Source organism: Crocodylus siamensis, chromosome 4, assembly GCF_052110815.1.
Source record: "Crocodylus siamensis isolate JL-2025a chromosome 4, ASM5211081v1, whole genome shotgun sequence".
Lineage (NCBI taxonomy): Eukaryota > Metazoa > Chordata > Crocodylia > Crocodylidae > Crocodylus > Crocodylus siamensis.
In genome coordinates this window covers 102119896-102141469 of record NC_143398.1, presented here as the reverse complement: position 1 = coordinate 102141469, position 21574 = coordinate 102119896, and the positions used below count along the sequence as shown (strand labels likewise).

Here is a 21574-nt window from a genome sequence, read left to right as displayed (position 1 = left end):
CAGTGTTATGATAAATGGAGTCACTTGGTTGGATAAACTACAGTATCACTCTGATTACTATTAAAAGAGAGAGTTTTCCAGATGTCATGAAAGTTTTATGATCTAAAACCTGTAAAACACATCTGCAAAGCAGGAATTTCCAGAATTATTTTTACAGAACAATTCCAGATAATAGAGGAAATATCTACAATTGCTTTTTCTGTGTAATTACTTTCTAAATTGCATCTATTTCCAAAATGCGTTGCTGAGTTTTTCTTATTATAACCAAAAAAGGGAAACAAAAGTAATTATCTCTCTCAAGTAACTGCACCTTTTTCATGTGTGCAGCATATAATTGTTTGGAGCATTATCATCTTCCTTCTGCATAAAAAGAACGGTTGCTGGAAATCTGCAGTTTCTGTATCCAACTTCAGCAGGCTGAAGTGTAAAATGATTTGCAGATTTTAACTAATAACTTATCTACTAGAAAGCAAAATAAATAAAAAAAAATCAATGATGAATGTCTCAGACATAGCCACTTATGGATGTTTACTAGTACTGCACAGGGTATGTCTAAATAGCATAATGCAGTGCTTTTGTTGAAATGTATTAGATGATCAAAACTATATACAAAGCGCATGCTTTAATTTTAGTTTAAATATATTAACATTTAGTCAACTTCATGACCTTATGCAGTTTAGGTTCTGCTACACTTTAATTCTAGACTCCTCTAAAAAGCTCCTCTTAACCAGAGTCTTGATTAACTCTCTCAAACCTTGATGAGCCTAGATGTTAACTGCCCTGAGCCAGTGGCACAAACTCTGCTCAGATGATCCCTGACAATAGCCAGAATCACCTTCCAAGGAACTGGTACAGATTAGCACTCAGAGTGGAAAGACGTTTTTCTCAAGCTTTCCAGCCTTTTGCCAGCAACATTTTTTTCCACTGAAGGCAGACCCTTTGACACTGACTTTGGGAACAGACTGTGTAAGATTAGATCTCAGATTTAACATCAGTGTGATCTGTGACCCCAGAGAGAAAGTGCAATATAAACACATGATTTGTATTCCTTTCTTCTGTTAAGGTGCTGACTTAATAGTTTTAGACTAATAAGTTCATCTTACAGTAATTCAAATAAGTCTCCTACTTATATTAGGTATCACTTAATAAAGGAGCGAACTCAGAAAGATGCAACTGGTTAATTGGCCATTGATCATGCTTTGCTGAACAACACCAAGTAGAAATATCAAGAGAGCTCTGGCATCAGAAGTAGTGTAGATATATTAGCTCACTGTGGGCACATCTACATGTGCAATTTATATGGACCAATAAACTCTGGAGCATTTTTTTGTTCCCAGGTGCACTGTTTGAGCAAACACCATTTGCTCTCTGGAGCAAATTGCTCCAGAGTTTATTCATGTGCATCAACTGGAGCCTGGTTGGAGCAGCCTGGACTCAGTGGGGGACCCAGGACATTATCCTGCCAGCCCAGAGCAGCTCTGATTGGGCTCCACATGCTGCAGGAGGGTTAGTGGGGTATAGGGTGCCTCAAATGTGGGGCTAGCTGGCAGGCAGCTCCTATGCTGAGATGCACTGTGTCCCAGCCAGCTGCAAAGTGGAAATGAGGGAGCAGTCAGCCCAGGGATGTGTCCCTATCTCTGCGTGCTGCAGAGTCCCTGCTGAAGCACATGGAGATGATGGAGCAGCCCTAGGCTGATGGTTCCCGCATCTCCATGTGCTGCAGAGTGGCTGGCTGAGGCACAGGGTACCTCAACATGGAGGCTGCTTGCTGGCTACCCTTGCACTGAGGCAACCTGTGCCCCAGCCAGCCAGGGCAGCATCTACAAGTGTGCTGCTGTGCATGAAAACACTCTGCAACAGGGTAGTACTTGTATTTTACAAGATTACCTGGATGCAGAAGAGTTTATTTGTTTTGTGTGCCCTAATAGGGGCACACATGTAGATGCCCAGACATTTACTGTGCGGTTAATTGGTCAACTGTGCAGTAAATGTATTGTGTAGATGCGCCCTGTGGTGCTCTGAGCTAATGAAACCTGTGTCTCAGGTCAAATATGGGACTAACACTTCTATTCTGCTTCTGGTACCTAAGCTAGTGAATACATAAAGTGATGGTTAACAAGGATGACTAGGCCTTTAAGGCTGTTAAAGCAATTGGCCAGGGCTAGCATTATTCCACTTTAGGTTTTGAGAATAAGGGAGGGAGACACTGAAGTGGAGAAAAAGGAAAGGTTCTTGGAAGAATTGAGGGAAAAATGTACAACTACTGTCTTCATTTAGAGCCTGAGTTGAGAACTGCAAGTACAAGGAGACCTGAAACTCTTCTCAGTACAGAAACACCCAGTTGATGCTGTTCATTCCCACTCAATGTCTGTCTTGCAGTGTCACAGTGGCACAGGACATACCTGAAGTGCTAAATTCTGCCTAACTGGGCTTCCACAAGACAGACTTTGGAGAAAACAGTAGGGCCCTGTCCTGAGAAGGTTTTCAGAAAAAGAAAGGAAAATACCAATAGGGAATGGGATTTTTCCTTTCCTTTTCAGAGGTGTAGGAGGGAAAATGAAGTTGGCCTGCAGCAGTGCTATTTCAAAAGCTAACTAGTCAGCGGTCCACACTTTAGGACTTTGTTAATGAGGTATATGTACATTTTTATATTTTCACTGACCAGCAATATCAAGAGGCATTAGTGTAGGCACAAATCATAAGAGGACCCGATCTAGTAAAAGTGAATTACTTATCTGTCATTTTATCTCTCAGAGGATACTATCTATTAGGGCTGTGCAAACTTGGGTCCCCGATTCAATTCAGTGGAGATTCAGCCAGATTCGGTGGCCAAATCATCATTGAATCTTCAGATTCGGATTCAGCCAAATCGAATCTGGGACAGTGATCTGAATCAACAAATCAAATCACTGTCCCTGATTTGGGCCAAATCCAAATCCAAATCGAATATGGCCCATTTCACACACCGCTACTATCTATTAGGTATTGCATATACTATAATATAATACAGCCACACTTTTGTGTCTCTGCATCAATATATTAGCGTAATCTCCTAATCCTTAGAATTTCAGAAGGGCTGAGCATACTTACTCATTTCAAATATTTATATTCCCTTATATTTTGACAGAGAGAGGGAAAAATAGCAGCTCTTATTGCCTCTACTTGTTAGTTTCTTTTTTTTTGAGAGAGAGAAAGAAAGCTGACAAGAATTTATTTCACTAATAATGTGGGCAAGTGGATAGGAACAAGCCAATACATAAAATCATTTTCAAGTACAAGAATCTTAGGATAGGAATCTTTCTCTGAGAGAACAAATAATCAACTCTTATTCTTAAAGATGAAAACACTCTATTAACACCAATCACTAATCGGAGGCTGTTAGAAGTAATAAGCAAACAAACACAAAATGCAGATTTCAGGTAATGGCCTTGCATAAAAGTGTCATTATGAAAACTAAGCTTTATGCCACCTACAATGATAGCCCTTCAATTTCATACACGTATTATCATCTTCAGTAGACATACTGGTGATTTATCAAGTGGTGGTGCTTCAATCCAGTGTATGTACTGAATGCCTGACCAAATAAATTTAATTCCCTGTCACAGGGGCAATTAAAGGATGAATGAGTCTGTGGAGAAGGTCTCCAAAAATTATGGGTTAGTACAGGGGTAGGCAACCCCTGGCACAGGTGCCAGGGCATGGTACTCAAAGGCATTTTGCTTGGCATGCACACCTCAGGGTGAACGGCAGGGAAGGGGCTGGGGCTGCGCTGCCCCAAAAAGGATTGGGCCTCTTGTGGCTCTCCTGCGCTCCACCCCTGGCATGCCAACATCTTACAAGCTGAGGTTGTGGGTGTTTTTGGCAATCTGTCCAAAAACATTGCCAATCCCCTGGGTTAGTATATTTGATCGGAAGCAGAAGCCTGAGGGAACAATCAGAAAAATGATGGGATGCCCTCAGTAACAGGATGGGATTGCACCACTAGGAAGGCTTGGGGTCCTTTCTAATAAAGAGGTGGGGCATACCTAGGACTTCAACTTGCCAAACTAGTAAGGAGGGCTTTAAACTATATTGGAAGGGAGCAGAAAACAAAGCCCACAGAGGAGTTAAATGAAAGGGATCTAGTCACAGGACTAGAAAGGAAAGCTAGAAGGAAATAAGAAAATGCAGTAGGGTCACAGAGAACAAGGAGAGTGATACAGCAATAGGCTAAACCTCTGAAATAGCAATACACAAATGCTAGGCACATGGAAAATAAACTCAAAGAACCTGAAGTCTTGCAAACAGCCAAAACTATGCCATTATCAACATCACAGAGATTGGTGAGACAAATCTCAGGACTATAGTATTGACAGAAGGGTGCATCTTATTTAAGGACAGCAGGGGAAAAAGGGAGAAGAAGGTGTGCTTGATCCAGGAACATTCATATTTGCTTTGAGGTCCCGGAAGAGGTAAGGGGTAAAGTTGTTAATGTCTCTGGGTGAACACAGAAGAATAAAAGGGGGGGAGGGGAGGGGCGCGCCCTGGTGGCAACGCTACCACAGTCCTCCTGATTAAACCTATTAGTTTTGGCTACATGATCAGAAGAAAGATGTGCATGAGGCTTTTCCTGAGCAGCTAACAGCTGCATCCAGAGGACAGTACAAGGTGGCAATGGGGAACTTTTACTTATTAAGGTATCTTTTGGAAAAACAAGATGACAAGGCCCAGTCTATCATGTTATTGAAAAATGTTTGGGACAATTTTTTTGTTTCAAAAGGTGGAGAAGTTATTTTATATTTGATTCTAATTACAGAGGAGGAACTAGTTGAAGATTATTAAGAAACAAACAAATTAAACAAAACAAAAAAAACCCAGGGTAGAAAGGACCCTGAGAGGTTATCTAGTCCTTTTACCTGGGACAAGATGTGATCAATTATATCCAAACCATTCACAACAGGTGTTTGTCTAATCCCATGTTCTTAATAACCTCTAATGACGGAGATTCCACAACCTCCTTAGGCAGCCTGTTCCAGTGGTTAACAATCTTTCCCATTAGAAACATTTTCCATATATATAACCTAAATCTCCCTTGCCCATTTGAGCCCATTACTACTTGTCTTGTCCCTTGTAGAGATGGAGAATAGTTTAAAACCTTCCACTTTGCAGTCATGTTTTACATACTGAGATGTGAGACAACACTGTTCAAGTCTTTTCTTCTCTATCCTAAACAAATCCAGTTCTTTCAGTTGTTCATCACAGGTCACATTTTCTAGAGCTCTAGTCATTTTTGTTTTTCGTTGTACTCCCTCCAAAAACTTCATCTTTCTTGAAGTGCCATACTCAAACCTGGAAACAGCACTGGTACTAAGATTGTCTCTGTACCAAGGACAGAAGATTAAGTTTGTGTTTTACATACAACACTGTGGTTATACATCCCAGCAAGGTGTTGACTCATTTTCAGTTTGTGATCCACTAAACTGCAATGCGATGCTGCGGCTAGTTGCAATGCGATGCTGCAGCTAGTAAAGCAACCAAAATACTGGCGTGCATCCATAGATGCTTCTCGAGCAAATCCCGGGACGTCATTCTCCCCTTGTACTCGGCCTTGGTGAGGCCACAGCTGGAGTACTGCGTCCAGTTTTGGGCTCCACAATTCAAAAAGGATGTGGAGAAGCTTGAGAGAGTCCAGAGGAGAGCCACGCACATGATCAGAGGTCAGGAAAACAGATCTTACGATGACAGGCTGAGAGCCACGGGACTCTTTAGCCTGGAAAAGCGCAGGCTCAGGGGTGATCTGATGGCCACCTATAAGTTTATCAAGGGTGACCACCAGGATCTGGGGGAACGTCTGTTCACCAGAGCGCCCCAAGGGATGACGAGGTCGAACGGTCACAAACTCCTGCAAGACCGTTTCAGGCTGGACATAAGGAAGAATTTCTTTACTGTCTGAGCCCCCAAGGTCTGGAACAGTCTGCCAGCGGAGGAAGTTCAAGCACCTACATTGAACACCTTCAAGAGTAAATTGGATGCTTATCTTGCTGGGATCCTATGACCCCAGCTGACTTCCTGCCCTTTGGGCAGGGGGCTGGACTCAATGATCTCCCGAGGTCCCTTCCAGCCCTAATGTCTATGAAATATGAAATCTATGAAATATAAACCTCACATTTTTTTCTGGAGAACTGCTGTCCAGCCAGTGGCTTCTGGTTTTTTATTTTTGTAGTTGATTATTCTGACCCAAATTTAGCATTGTACATTTGTCCTTATCAAATCACATCCTATCTATTTTAGACCCTTTCTCCAATTTATTGATGTTATTTTGAACTTCAGTTCTGGCCTCCAAAATGCTGGCAATTCTTCCACTCTTAGTTTTGTCAGCAAATTTAATACTGCAATGTTACTCTTTAGTCCACAATCAGGGTAGATATGCTCCTTCATAGACTAACTAAACAAGATATATATAGAAAGCATAAGCTTCTGTGAACCGAAGTTTACATCATCAGATGCTGCAAAAGGACATGCAGAAAGCAGAGTATAAGAAAAACAGAGAAATTATAATACAAAAGATAATGGGGTTGGGGGAAAGAGAGAGACTGAGAGAAATAGACTCCATCATCCAAGTTATAAATGCAAATACTAAATGTTAGCAGACACAGGACAAAACTCTGACTAACCCCTCAGGACACCATGCTCCAGTTTGATAGTAGGCCAGAAATAACGGGTATGGTTTTCCAGCCCAATGTGTATCCACTTCACAGTAAGTAGTATCTAGACTTCCCTAACTTGCTAATAAGAATGTCATCTGAGACAGTGTCAAAAAGCCTTACTACAGCTCCAGTATAACTAGGGACTTACCTAATGGTGAGACAAAGCACAGGTGATTTTGCAGTCTTTTTGCAGCAAGCCCCCCACTCCACCCCTGCTGATTGGCCAAGGGGCCCTGGCAGCTCCACCCCTTGCCGCAGATTGGGCAAGAGGCAAAAAACACAGCACAATTAAAAAGCAAAGTGTGCAGAAATATCAAATAAATTACCTCATTATTATAAATCTAAGTATTAAATTTTAATCTAAATTGAAATATTAATATAAATTTATACAGAATCTGAATTGCAACTAATATACCATAATTTATTAGTAGTATTCTACAAAAAGTGTAGTAATACTAAATAATGCTGACCTTGACATAAATGATTCACATTAGTTTTTAAATGCTAGCATGCAGCATCCAGCAGCAGTTGCAGCTGACATCCTGTGTTGCTGCAGTGTGAACAATTGTCCATACACTGAGATCGCATATTCTGCATCCACTGAATTGGTTGGAATGGTAAGTCAGCATTTTGCCAAGTTGTAGAGACGTGGAAACCAATCAGAAACAGATTCCCAAAACACAGTCACAGTCAAAGGCACCTGGCAATCTGTAAAAGTTAATGTAGGCAGCTCATTCTTTGTCATAACCTTTCTGCCACCCAGGGACTGATTTCAGTAGCTGAGGGTCAAAAATCAGAAAAGGCTAACAGCACTAGAAAAGGAGACAGCTGGTTGTTTAAACCGTGGTGGTAGTGACTGATCATACTGGTAGTACCAATTCAACTTCGCAGCTATTGGCCTGGAACAATTCTTGTCTCCGCTGGCTTTCATGTTGACAGTTTGAAAGTTGTGATGCCATGTCTTCAGCCCAACTTATCAGATCCACCAGGCACACAACAAGCTGATGGATCAAAACCTGCCGAGTTTCAAACCGTGTTAGAAGCTTCCTGAACCAGATCACATTTTCAGCCACAAACTTAACTTGATCTTCAATGTCAACCTGTTTTAAGAGACTGCATATGCCAGGCACAATTTCAAGCTCCTTGCACACAAATTGCTGGTAGTACATCATATTCTTTGCATGGTAATGAACTGCATTAAACCACAAATTCTACCTTGTAAGCACTGGCTCTGGTTGAAGTGACACAGTCACATGTAGATCCCTGCTTTGATTGGCAATGGACTTCCTGTATCATAGCTTATGGCCTGAACAACCTTAGAATACTTTTTTAAAAAGAGAAAACCAAGCTATCCACATCAGAAAAACCAGATGTCACTTACTAAAGAAAGGATGTGTGCATTGCAGGTGACATGAATTGCATCGGGCATCATTCCATGGAACACATCAGAGAAAGCTTTCCACATATACATTGCATTATCAGACAAAAACTGAGATGTTGTTAAATTCTAAGCTGTAGTTTGCAAAAGCCTTCACTACAGCTTGTGCTATGGTAGAAAAATTGACAGATACAAGGTGAACCAGCTGTGTTTGAACAACAGGCAGGCCCTGGTCTGTCCAGCTCCCAGGTACAAATAAAATGTGCAGAACATAGTTATCTTGGACATCTGTTGCTTTTTCTGCTACAACTGAGATAGATTCATATTCTTTCAATGCAGATTTTGTAGACTGAACATGCAAAACAATTACTCCTGGTAGATAATCTTGGCGAAGCTTGCTTGCATATGGGAAACTGCCAGCATTTGGCACGTGTTTGTTCAACTAGCATTGTAATTTAGGAGTTATCAATTTCCTCCAGAGGAATGTTGGCAGCCATGAACGCCTCCACTAGCATGAATGTAGCCTCTTTCCTTGTCAAACTGCTTTCAGTGGTTTGTTTAAAGATTGAAGACATAGTCGCTTGTTTCTCGCTCTGACCTTCAGCTTTTGCAGCAGCCTTTCGCTTTATATGAAGTTTGGACTCTAAATGCTGATCAGTGCTGTTTTTCCTCAACACATTAAGAATCATGATAAACAAAATAAAATTTACCACCATCTGCATGCAAGGTTCCTACAGACAACTGCCTTACATGATGTTAAACTGAAATATATTTAGTTTTCTTGGATTTCTTTTCACCCATCATCTTCAGACTGCAGCATTGTTGCAAAATTGCATCCAGGTTCTTAAAAGATGGTGCCAAAACCATTTTGCTTTCCTGACTGGTGCCTTCACTGAGTCTGTCACTAACGCAGTAGCTCTTTCTCAGACCACTTGCTCAATGGCTGTAGGGCTTGCTGTGCTTTCTTTGTATTCCCGTAAGTTGAAATTTTTTTCAGGCAATTCTATGCAAAATTGTGGGAAACATCATTTTTGGCAGTGATTGCAGAAACTGCTGTTTTTTGCAGTTTTCTATCTCCTTATCCTTTAGATAGGAAAAACTGCTACTAAGGTTTATAAAAAATAATCTGTACCACCCCAGTGACAGGGTAACTAATGTGTAGGCAGGAAGCAGTGTATGTGAATATCTTAACATGATTAAGGCTTTGAAACTGGTCTCACATAATACCCTCATAAGCAAACTAGAGAAAAATTGGCCAGATAAAAATCTCTGGAGGTGGCCATACAACTGGTTGAAGACAGCACTCAGACTAGTTGATTGTTCACAGGTAAATTGAGAGGGCACTTCAAGTGGGGTCCTGGCAGAGGTCTGTCCTGGGCATGTATTTTCATTAATGATTTAAATGATAGAATAGAGAATATACATATAAAACATAAGTGATCTTGATGAACTGGAGTAATGATCCAAAATCAACAAAATGAAATTCAATAAAGACAAACACAAAGCATTACATTGTGATAAATTAAATTCACAAATACAGAAAAAAAAATATCTGAGTTAGCAGTTAGACCCCTGCTACACATTATATATATTACACAATTAACTGGTTAATTGTATAATAAATTTACACCAGCCACACAAGCAAAATAAGACTAGCCACAAGTTCAAAGCAATTAACTGATTAATCATGCAATCAATTTAGATACTTAGATCAGCCACAGATGCAAACTTATCACACCATAAAATGACTATTTGGCTATAAAAGAGCCAGCCAGCTACCAAGTTAGTGCTTGAAAATGCGTCATAATTCCATAGTTCGTTGCTATCCAGCTTTAATTTGAACATGTGGCAGGGCCCTCAGGAAGCAGGTCTGCAGAAAAGGACCAGGGTCTTACAGTGAACAGAAAAAGAACGTGAGTCAACCAGATCTTACTACTGGAAAAATAGGTGAGTCTCATCCTGTATTAACAGGGAAACTTCTATGTAAGACATTGGAGGTAAATATGCTGTTCTACTGAGCCCTGCAGAGTTTCAACTGAAGTACTGTGTCTAATTTTGGGCAACACACTAGGTCCCCTCTACACATTACAAGTATCACACAATTAATTTGTTAACTGTGCAATTATAGTTTCATAGTTTCATAGTAGCTAGAGTCGGAAGGGACCTAGGTAGATCATCTAGTCCGACCCCCTGCCTTGGCAGGAAAGAGCACCGGGGTCAGATGACCCCGGCAAGGTGCTCATCTAACTTCCTTTTAAAAATCCCCAGGCTAGGAGCCTGCACCACTTCCCCTGGAAGCTGGTTCCAGGCCCTAGCCGCCCTGACTGTGAAGTAGCGCCTCCTAATATCTAATCTAAACTTACCCTCCGCCAGCTTGTGACCGTTATTCCTGGTCACTCCTGGCAGCGCACGGGGGAACAGGGACTCCCCCAATACCTGCTGATCCCCCCTGACCAGTTTGTAGCAGGCCACAAGGTCCCCCCTTAACCTTCTCTTGTGGAGGCTAAACAGGTTCAGGTCCCGTAGCCTCTCCTCATAAGGCCTGCCCTGCTGACCCCTGATCATACGAGTGGCCCTCCTCTGAACTCTTTCCATATCGTCCACGTCCCTCTTGAAGTGTGGCGCCCAGAACTGGACGCAGTACTCCAGCTGCGGCCTGACCAGTGCCGCATAGAGCGGGAGGATCACCTCCCTGGACCTGCTCGAGATGCATCTGTGGATGCATGACAGGGTACGGTTGGCCTTCTTGACTGCCTCCCCACACTGCCGGCCCATGTTCATCGTGGAGTCAATGATGACTCCAAGATCCTTTTCCGTCTCCGTGCTGGCAAGAGGGGAGTTCCCCAACCTGTAAGTGTGGTGCCAGTTCTTCCTCCCCATGTGCAACACCTTGCACTTATCAGTGTTAAACCCCATCCTATTCTCATCCGCCCACCGTTGCAACCTGTCAAGGTCAGCTTGTAGCCTATTGCACCCTTCTAGTGCACCCACATCCCCCCATGACACCAGATACTATAACACAACAAAAAGCTCCAATCAGCTATAAAGTTAGGCCTCAAAAACATGTACTAACTTTATAGGTGGTCTTTAATTTGCATATGTAGCATGATCTCCCCTGAGGCTAGGAACATTGTCAACTGTGGGCTAACAGCTCAAGAGCACACCTTGCCCAGCCAAGGCTACAAATCCAGCAATTACTGGGACCATTTGTAGGCAGAGGCGACCTGAGCAGGATGCGGGGCCCAGGGCAAATCAGCACATGCAAGGCCCCACCCTGCCCTGCTCTGATCCCAGACCCTAAGAAGCTGCTGCCCCCATTGGCAGTGACATCGGAAGTGGCGGTGGGAGAAAGTGGCTGGACGCAGAGCCGCTGCTCCACCCAGCTCTACAGGGCCCCCCAAAGCGTGAGGCCTGGGGCGGTCACCCCGATTCACCCCCCACCAGGGACAGCCCTATCTATAGGTGTTGGGTCCCTGCAGGGCACGACTATGTCTGTAGCACCTGCAGGGCACAACTACAATACCCCCCCATCGTGGGGGTGCATGAAACCCCAGGGGTAGGAAGATCATCCCTGCGGTAATCCTCCTCTCCCAAAGATGTATGATCAATTTTTCTCTAGATCCATTGCAGATATGACAAAGCAAATAAGTCATATGGAATATTTAGGGTTAGACACTAGAAAAGAAATTTGGGCGATAAAAGGTAGGAAGGCCCTGGAACAGGCTACCCTAAGGAGACTGCAGAAATGCCTTCACCAAAAGTTTTCAAGAACAGACTAGACTAGGGCTGTTGAACTGGCAGCCCGGGGGCTGCATGCAGCCCATAAGGGGTTAACATGCAGCCCTTCCTAAGCCAGGCTCCTGCTCACCTGCCACTCATATTTCTCCTGCTATTGCTGAAGCCAGAGTCTCTGGGCTTCCCCCTCCCTTCCTCTGGTTTTTACTTCCTGTCTGTCTTAGGGGATTGGAGCAATGGGAAGAGCTCCAGAGAGTGGGGCTGGGTTGCCCATGCTATTCATATGGTGATGAAAGGAGCAGCTGGGCTACCTCTCCTACCTACATGGTGCACATAGCAAGGGGAACCTGGGATGCACATGTGGTGCAGGAGAGGAGAGCTCCCTGCTTTAACTACGTGGGAGCAGGGCTACCTTTTCTATGCCTAAAGTGGGGAATCAGGCTGCCCAGGTGCTGGTGGGGTCCCTGCCTGAAGCCCATGCACTGTGTGAACTGCATAGCACATGACTCCCCCCCACTGCTCAGAAGTTGGACAGCCCTAGGCCAGGTGAACATCTGTCAGGAATAGTGTATGTATGATAGAACATACCTGACTGAAAGGATTGGACTAGGTTATCTCCCAGACTTAAAGAAATTAAAGAAGCTATTCCAGTGTCTAAGTTTGCTGAGTGATCTTAGTGCACTGGAAATGACCCATGAAGAATAAAACGACAACTAGAAAATGTTTCTTATGGGAGTTTTCATAAATTAGTGTAGCTAATATAGTTCAATGTTCCAAGAAATTAAACACATTATTTTAATATTTATTCTTTAAAAAAATCACTTAGTAATAGAAATAGAGAAAATGTTCACATTTAATCTACGGATAAAAATATCCCCAATATGTGCCTGCATACCTTGAAAGTCTATATGTCTAGGTGAAACATACAAATCAAATGTCAAAACATGCAACTAAACCAGTACTGAATATTCTCTAAGTTAATATTTAGTCTGTACTCTCATACTTTCAGAAACAGTTCAAGTAACTATCTTTAAAAATCTGAAACTGTTTAATGAGTCCAAGGAAAAAAAATCTGAAGATTTAGATTTTTGAGCCCTAGATCTTGACTTGGTAATTTTTTGGAAAAAAAGGGTATTTGAATATTTTTCCTTCAATTTTCCCAGGTTTTTTTTTTTCTAATACTTTAAATATTTACTGCTGGTTTGTTTCTGTTTTTCTATTTCCTCTGGTACAATGTAAGTTTTCTGATAGGTAGGACCAAGAATCACTTTTACTTCTTTCAAACAATCAGTTTCTGGCAGTAAAGTTACAACTTGAAAGTTATTTAATTGGATATCTACCTACTGCATTGAATTTTAGTATATAGATTAATTTATATTTATTATAAAATAACCCTTGTACAGACTTACCATTGATTACTGGAGTATAAACAACAATCCCAGCCAAGTTAGGATCAGATACAGTTGTATCCAGAATAAGGCCACCAATGCTGAAAAAATACAAAGTGCATATTTAGAACAAGAGAAGCAGGTGCCCCGAAATTTTTTTTGATTCCACCATCCAATTTCAATATTCTTAGTTATGATTTTTAAATAAGTGACCTGAAAGTGTTTAATGCCTGATGCCGTTTTATCTACCCATTTTTACAGGTCTGAGCAAACACAGTTCCATTACCTCAAGAAGGTAAAAACTGTAAATTGGTTACTAGTGAAAACTGGTTATATCAATGTTAGATTTTACAACACTTTATGTACCCTAGTGCTTTGAAATGGAAACCTGATATTTGGAAGGATGACTAGACCCTTGCAACTCTGTAAAAATCCATTCAGATTTAAGAGTTGTGGAAAATGACTATTTGGCCATAAGGCTGATCTGAAAACTCCCCATTTGACCACCAGCATTTATCATTTATATTTTGGTAGTGCCTAGCAAGCCAGCAAATGAGGTCAAAGAAAGAAAAGGGAGGACAACGTCCAAGATATATGGGACTTAGGCTAGAAATAGACATCGCCAAATGAAGTGGATCAGCTGTGCTGGGATGTCCCCTGGCACACATGATCCACTTCACTGGGCAAAACATTCATTGCCTGTTGATCTGTGAGACTGTCAAGAGCATATCTCTAAGCAGAGAACTCCAACTTTTTCCACTTTCAGAGACATGCCCTGGAGATCCAGAGGGCACATCTCTGGAAGTGGGGAAAGCTGGGACACTCTGGTGTAGTCCCAGTGCTGAGGACACCAACCAGCTGATTGCCAGCCCCAGCCCCGGTACCACACCAGAGTGTCCCAGCTTTCTCTGCTTTCAGATGCATGCCTTGGGGATCTTCAAGGTGAATGTCTGGAAGCAGGGAAAGCTGGGCAGGCTCTCTTGGGGCTTGAGGGGCCCAATCTGTGCAGGCATTCCCACGGCATGCAGGACCAGGCCTCTCAATCCCTAAGAGCGCCTACCTAGAGCAGCAGGAGAGTACATGCAGCTCCAGCTGCCCATGTTCTCCTGCCATAAAGCAAATAGACATATGCCCAAAACAGGGAATAATGTACTAGTAACTTTTGTTGTGGCCACAATATGCGTGACAAAAGGTATGCATGTTATTTGCTGTTGCTTTGTCTTGCCACAAACATTTTTATGGAGGTACGAAGGTGACAAAAGGCATTGTCTGTTTCCCTTAGCACGGGAAAATTCAAACCAAGTAAGAGGCAGAGACTGGTGAATATGTGGAGCAGCAATCAATACATAAAGCAATGGGGGGTTGCTTAAAAACATTTATCATTTTATGTCTGTTATCTTTAGATGTAATAAGTTATTTCTCCAATTAAACGGAAGCATCCTGGAAGTTGAAATAGATAGTAAAATCTGCTTTTTACCAGTGATAGTCTTCTTCTGGCCAACAGGGCCATTTATCCCTCGCTAATGAGTTTGATACTCTCCTTATGGAGACATTTAGAAAAGTCAGAAAAACTTTAACTTTGATGAGTGTGTTCAGATGAGCGCACACATGCCTCTTGCCCAGTCTCAAACCCCTTTGAGATGGGGCAAGAGGCATGTGTGGGAATAAAAAATGTTCCCTGCGCTGCAAACTTGCAGCACGGGGAGAAAATTGGACCCCTGGGTAGGAGTGTAAAGAAAAACAGAGTTTAAAGAAGCGGGGCAGGGCACAGTCCAGTACCATGCCCTGAGACAACCTGAGGCTGGGGCCTCCACAAAAACACTCTGGGTGCCAGGGCATCTCTATGGTTGGCCCCTCGCCCTGGTGCTGAAACAACACAGCTTGCCCGTGGAGGGCAGGCAGGTGCTGCAGCACCAGGGCCCTCCTGCCCCCCACTGCCCTGTGCTGCATAGGGGGGGCTCTGCCAGGAAGCCCCAGAGCCCCCACAGCCCCTGTCTCTAGGGTAAGTAGAGGCTTTTTTTTCCCCTTTTTTTTCTTTTCTTTTTAAAGTGATGGTGGCTGGGGTTGCGGGGGCAGTCATGGGGGCTTAGGGGTGCAAGTGGGGGGATGGGGATGGGTGGGGCAGCCATTGGGGGATCTGGAGAAGCGGGGGGGGGGGCTGGGCGGGGCATATGGGCCTTGCAGGGGGGTGTCAGCTCCTGTAGGGGCCATTTGGCCCCGGCTGGTGGGCCATAACCCCTGTTGGGGGGCTATAGCCCCTGTTGGGGGTAGCAAAATATATATTCATGTTTCATGAATTCATGAATACATGTATTTAGAGTTCACTTTATTATTATGATACAGACACTGGTAGGCTTCCACATTGCTTTAACACTGTAGATATATCAATAAAACATTGCCCAGCTGGTCTCTGTCTCTGTCTTTATAGTGGTCTTTTGTTTTACTTGTGTAGGAACATGGATTTTGGGGTATTTTACACAGTGACTTTGCGATTTTTTTTTTAAATCAAGGATTTTTCAGTTTTGTAATAGGGAACACCAAAATTCCTGCTAGGGAGGCCAGTGGCAGGACACTGCCTGCTCAGAACTGGCACCTTGGACGCAGCTGGTTGTGGCTGACCTCCTGGCCAAATGGGGCCAGGAGGACATGCTTTGACAGTTCAAAGCAGGCCACCACGCCTGGAACATCTTCCAGGCAATAGCTGCCCAGATGGCCGTGCAGGGGGCACACATGGCAGTAGTGCCACACAGAGGCCAACCCTGCAACCACAGCCCACTGGCAGCTGGCCCAGAGAGGCAGATGTCTCCACTGGCTGTGCAGTCCTCATCCAGGTATGGCAGGTGCTCAGCAGGTGGTCATAGCCAGGCAGCATCCCCCACTGCCAGACGGCTGCAGTGGGTAAAGTGTGCAGAGAACTCTCATGGCTGCTTCAGCAGTCCAGTTGGCAGAAGGGGTAGTGTCCCCAGGTACCAGTTGGCTGGGCCCCAGAAGCTCCTGAGAGTGAGTAGCCCTGAGCTACTTGCCAGGGCAGCTTTTTGTACTGCTGGTGCCAGATCAGGGCAGCTTTTTATACTCCTGGGGCCAGCACAGGTGCTGGCCCTGGGCTCTAGCTCCCCCTGGCTGCAGATCCGGGAGGAGCTAGGCAGGGTTCTTTTGACCCAAGTAGCACAATTTGCTCCTCAACAAAGTGCATGTCCGAGCATGTGCACTGAGGCAAAAAGCCCCAGCTCAAATTTGCACTGCTTCTATTTGAGGTGCTGCAAGCGCATGTGCTTGCATGTGTCTACGCACTCGATAAAGCTACTTGTTTTTCCACTAGCTTCATTCTCATATATTGCTAGCTCCAGGAAGTACAGCTAAGGTTGCGTTGAGATGGCAGCTTATACCTTAACTCAGGGGCAGGAAATTATTTTGGGCAGAGGCCTGCTTACTGAGTTTTGGCAAGCCATCGAGGGCTACATGCCCAGGGCAAATAAATATTAAATTTATAAATTTTTTAAGGGCCTCACAGGCCAAATAGAATGGCATGGCAGGCCGCTTTTTGCCTACCCCTGCCTTAACTTCATCATTTTCTGGCTTTCAACATTTTAGATTTAGCCATGCTCTAATATTTTGGAAGAGCAGAGGGAACCCCTGAGCAACCCTGACTTTTTCTTAATGATGTTTTTAGGTATTAAGGCAAAAAAGATAATTGTGGATACAGGGAGTCCAAGGGACTACAAGTACACCACAAGAAAAAGCTACATACCTGCTTATGATCATAGCAGTTATAACAGGCTCCCATCCTGAATGGAGAACAGTTCTTGTAGCTGGATGTTTGGCAGCTATTACAATCCCCATAGGAGTCAGAGCCAAGAAAAAGGCACCAACTAAAGGAGATATATAATAATACATCTCTGAAATAAAAAACAAAACACTGGGTTAGTGTTAAGGGTTTGCTACATACTTGCCTCAACAAATTTAAAATTTTGAACGAAAATTCTATTGCATGCTATATATTATAGGCTTTTATAGAGGTTTCATTGCATCTGAATGCTTCCCAGTACTAATGTACTGGGAATGTACTGGGGAATGTACTGGGAATGTACTGGGAAAGTAATGTGAAAAATATCTCCCATATACGGTCTCTCTCTCTCTCATCCTCTCCTCAAGAAGAAAACAGTGTGCACATAAAGTCATGTTATGATTTCACAGAGGGGTTTTTTAATTTTTTACCTGCTGTTTTACATTCATTTTAGAAATCCTAGGAAGGCAGGGAATACAAGGCATACATTGTGATTCATTTTCTCTCTACTTTTATTAGAGAAGCAGAAATTAATTTTTCATTTATTAAACCATCCAAAACAAACAAGCAAAACAATCCCACAATCTTCCTCTTCCCCTAGCCAGTAAGGCAAACGCTACTGAAAAAGCAAGTCTTAACTGATTAAACCATACCCCTCAATATTACATATATGATTAATCATGCCAAAGTTTAGATAGCTAGGACATTTCTGAGCAGAATACTTACATATATACTTGAGTAGCTCAAGTAGTTTTATTTGTTTTGTTTTATCCAGTTTGAAAAACATACTGATTGAAAAATACAGCAGCTACAATTCCATTTGTAATGGTCAGAATTACACCATAATTCACAGAAGAACAATAAAGGACTCCATAATAAAGTGATAAGCATAAGCAAAAGCTATGCTAAAAGCTTCAGTCTGTCTGCACAGAGTATCATTCTCCTTCACATGTGTTTAGTACTCACTTCTGCAATCTATCCCCTCATGAGATATCCCACTGATGCTACCTTTTCTAATTCAGCAGTGACAAAAATAGTGGCATAAATTGTTCAAGGGCAAGTCATTACACAGTGTTGCCCTAAACCTGCAAAAGTTTTTTTCATAAGATTAAATACATGCAAATTCAATAATTTTATTAAGTAGTGGACCATATCTTACCCATCTTTATGTAAATAATTTGTAGAAAGTTTAAATCAAGTAAGTTTCTGGGGGGAAAAAGTGTTGAATTTTTTTTTATGTAGCTACATGTTAAAACATTACAACATGTTAGAACTCAAAGATTCACATTTTAGAAGCATGCCCTCATGCAAAGACTTTAATTTATTAATGTGACAAATCTCTAAGATTTTTACTACAAGGCTCTCCAGTTCAAGCAATTACTATTTCAGTGGTATTAAGGAAGGGAAAAGAACTGATCCAAAAGTGTTAGAAAAATGATGTTGCCAAGGCTTTATTTCAGGACATTAGAGATGGTAGAAGATATGAAGTGGAAATAAGCAATTGACATTTAATTAGTACCACATGTTTTTATCTTTCAGTAGCAAGAAAAATAACCTGAGGCATTCATTGTATTATGTGATCTGTATCCATAACATGCTGGAGTCAATATATCCATGTAATCAAAAGGGAATATTTCACATGTATGTTCTCATGCCACAACAGAGGATCAAGGAAAAACTACATGGGCCATCTATCAATAGAGCAGTACAAGAGAGAAAGTAATTAAAAATTGGGGATGTGGAAAAAAATGGGGGGAGGGGGTAGGAAAAGAAAGTTATTATTGTCTCAAAAGGGCAACCTCCCCCCAAATCCTGAACAATGTATTAGTACTAAATAATCATCACATTCTGAAAGAATATCCCAGAACAGTATTTTTAAACAAATGTGCTTTCAATTATGCAAGCCAGGTCAGCTGCAGGTTTTGCCAGCTTTTGGTTTTTTTTCTTTTTAAGCCAGTTACCATGAAGTTGTCAGTTTCATAATTCAACTTGTAGAAATCAAATGATAGCTCATTTAGAGAATCAACATTTGGCTGCTCTGTGGTCTTTCTTGTTATACCCTTGCAGATTCACACTATGTATTTTAAGACTGTTATGTTTCTGCTTGAGTAATTTAAATAATCTTGTTTCTCAACAGACTGTATTATGGCATCACTTTTTTAAAATATTACATTGCCTGTTCTTTTTTCTATAGCTTTAAGAGCTTGTCTTATATTTGTAAGCTGCGTTCAGCCTCAGTTCTAAGTGCAACCTAATGAAAATGGCCAGGACTGACTGCCTTTTCCAGTTACAGAAGAAACTTGCTAATTTTCAAAACTGATTTTGAAACTGTATCAAAATACTGAATTTGATTAAATTTTAAGTGAACAAATACAATTGCAGAAAGGAAAGACAACATATCACAAAGCATTCTGTACTCCTGGCCTTCATTTTGATTACTGTAGCTTATTTTAATGGTAGTTCATAAAAGAAAAATAAATCCGTGTCAAGGGTTCTTGGCATTTTTAATCATATGGATCACACTATAGAGAGACAGAATACTTGATTTACCTTTTTTTTCCAACTACATCAATGAATATATTAAGTACTACTTTTCCATATAAGTTTTTTTAATGCTATAAATAAGTTGCCCTTTTCAAAACAGTTAATTATATTGGACTTCTGATGCTCATTGTTTCTCCCCTTCAGGTCTTTCCTGTTTCTCTCATATGGTTACAAGGAAAACCAATACCATGTAACCACTCAGCTCTGCAGACCCCAAAGGTATTCTGTGGATTGCATGTAGGGATTTTCTATGCTGCAGTGCATAAAGTAAAAATATATAATGAAATCTTAATAAGGTAACTTATTTCTAAGGCATCCTGCTTTTTAAATTTTTGCTGAGGGGTGTGGAGAGACTGCCAATTTTGTGTTGAATATATTGTCTGTAAGTCAGAAAGAATCTACTGTAGAGTACACACTTAGCAGCAACCAGGGGACCGCAATGCTGAGTAGAGAGAAAAGCGAACCTAATGAATCACTATTTTATGAAAAACTCTTGCTTGTATCATATGAACATACAGCCTACAGCACTGAGCAACCTATAATAAGTAGAAAAATAAAGATGATACAAATTCTAAAAAGAAGCCAGCTATTTACCATAGAACTGCTCTTTGAAACCTCATGAAATACTATCAAAATCCATTGGAGTGCATTCCCTGTGAAGGATGAGGTAGATATTTAACCAGCTACATCAGTTCTCAAGAGAAGTAAAGTGAAGAACTAGGGAGAATATACACATCAACATTTTTCTTTCCAAAATGAAATATCTTGCACAATTAGTCTCTTTGGAAAAAGAACAAAGATAAAGCAAAATTCCGATCAGGTAAAATAAGCCGGACAATAACAAACAATCCTAAATGAGGAATTTAAAAATCATATTTCTAAATAAAACTACTAATACTACACAAATTAGAAACATAGTTAGAAAAACATGAAGTGACACAGAGATACATGTGACAAGAAAAAATATAAGACAAGAGAGCTAGTCTCAGCTACTGCACACAGACTGAAGTCAAAACAAATAGATTCTCTCTACAAAGCAAGACAGCCATATTTCAGTAGAGGTCTGCAAATAACCAGCTACAGGACTAGCCTTGCAAATCTTAAGAAGCCAAACTAGAGTGCATTTGTTTCTCAGTAACTCTCACAGTTTGTATTGAGCACATTTTCAATTATACCACAATAGTTGTAAGAAACAGATATGCATCTATACAACCAGACACAGTGACATACCTTTCTATATCAAATGAATCAAAAAAGTAAGATAAACCTTCAAAAGGGATGATATATCCTTTAGAAAGGTAAAAACAAGGTAATCCAGGACATGAAGGAACAAAAGACCAATATTATGTATACATTTCAAGTGAGATTTTCACAGGTGCTTATTAGCATTGGCCTTTGTTCCCACTAAAGTCAATGATAAGACTCCAAAGGCACCCAGCTCAGCTACTGCTAAATGTTTTTGAAAAGCCTAGCCCTTTTAGGCTAGGGATAGACATTCAAAAAGCCTGAGCCTGAATTGATTCAATCTTTGCAGGTTAGTCTAACCTGGCTAGGCTAAATCAATTTTGTAACTGGACAGACATCCCAAAAGTACAGAAACATGCCTGCAAGTGGCTCAGGCTAGAAGCCACGGAGCACTAGAGCAGCCCTCCCTTCCTTCCACAGCACTGATGAGGGGGTAGAGGGTGGCCAGTAGGATGCTCTGATTAGCCCAGCAGGGAACTGATAACAGTGTTTATCACCCCTCACTCAGTGTTTACCATTCCATTAAGAAAACAACAGGACATTACCAGCTACCTGTTGATTCTGCCTGTTGATTCAGCATGAACCATAGCCAGCATGTGGTTTTCTAGCTAATACGCAGACACCTCTCTGCAAGGCAGAGAGGAGGGGGCAATTCCTGCTTAGCAGGGAGTGGTGAGGAGAAGAGGGGCTCTGGAGCTGCAGCCAGGGAGCAGAGGAGAGGGGCTAGCCCGGCTGTGGAGCAGAGAGCTCTGCCCAGCCCAGAGAGCCTGCCAGGATACTCAGGGAGCAACATAAACCAACAAGGGGTCTGGGA

General features: G+C 42.0%; 1 protein-coding gene across 2 annotated transcripts in view; it reads right to left on the bottom strand.

The window, feature by feature from the left end:
• The window catches only part of SLC41A2 (solute carrier family 41 member 2), a 93495-nt gene that overhangs the window by 30287 nt on the left and 41634 nt on the right, over window positions 1-21574 (bottom strand). For both annotated transcript variants that reach the window (XM_090043184.1, XM_090043185.1), the window contains exons 7-8: window positions 16936-17083; window positions 13209-13288 (exon numbers count right to left, since the gene is read on the bottom strand). In XM_090043184.1, coding sequence (XP_089899310.1) covers window positions 13209-13288; window positions 16936-17083 — 228 coding nt within the window. The remainder of the gene's footprint in view (window positions 1-13208; window positions 13289-16935; window positions 17084-21574) is intronic.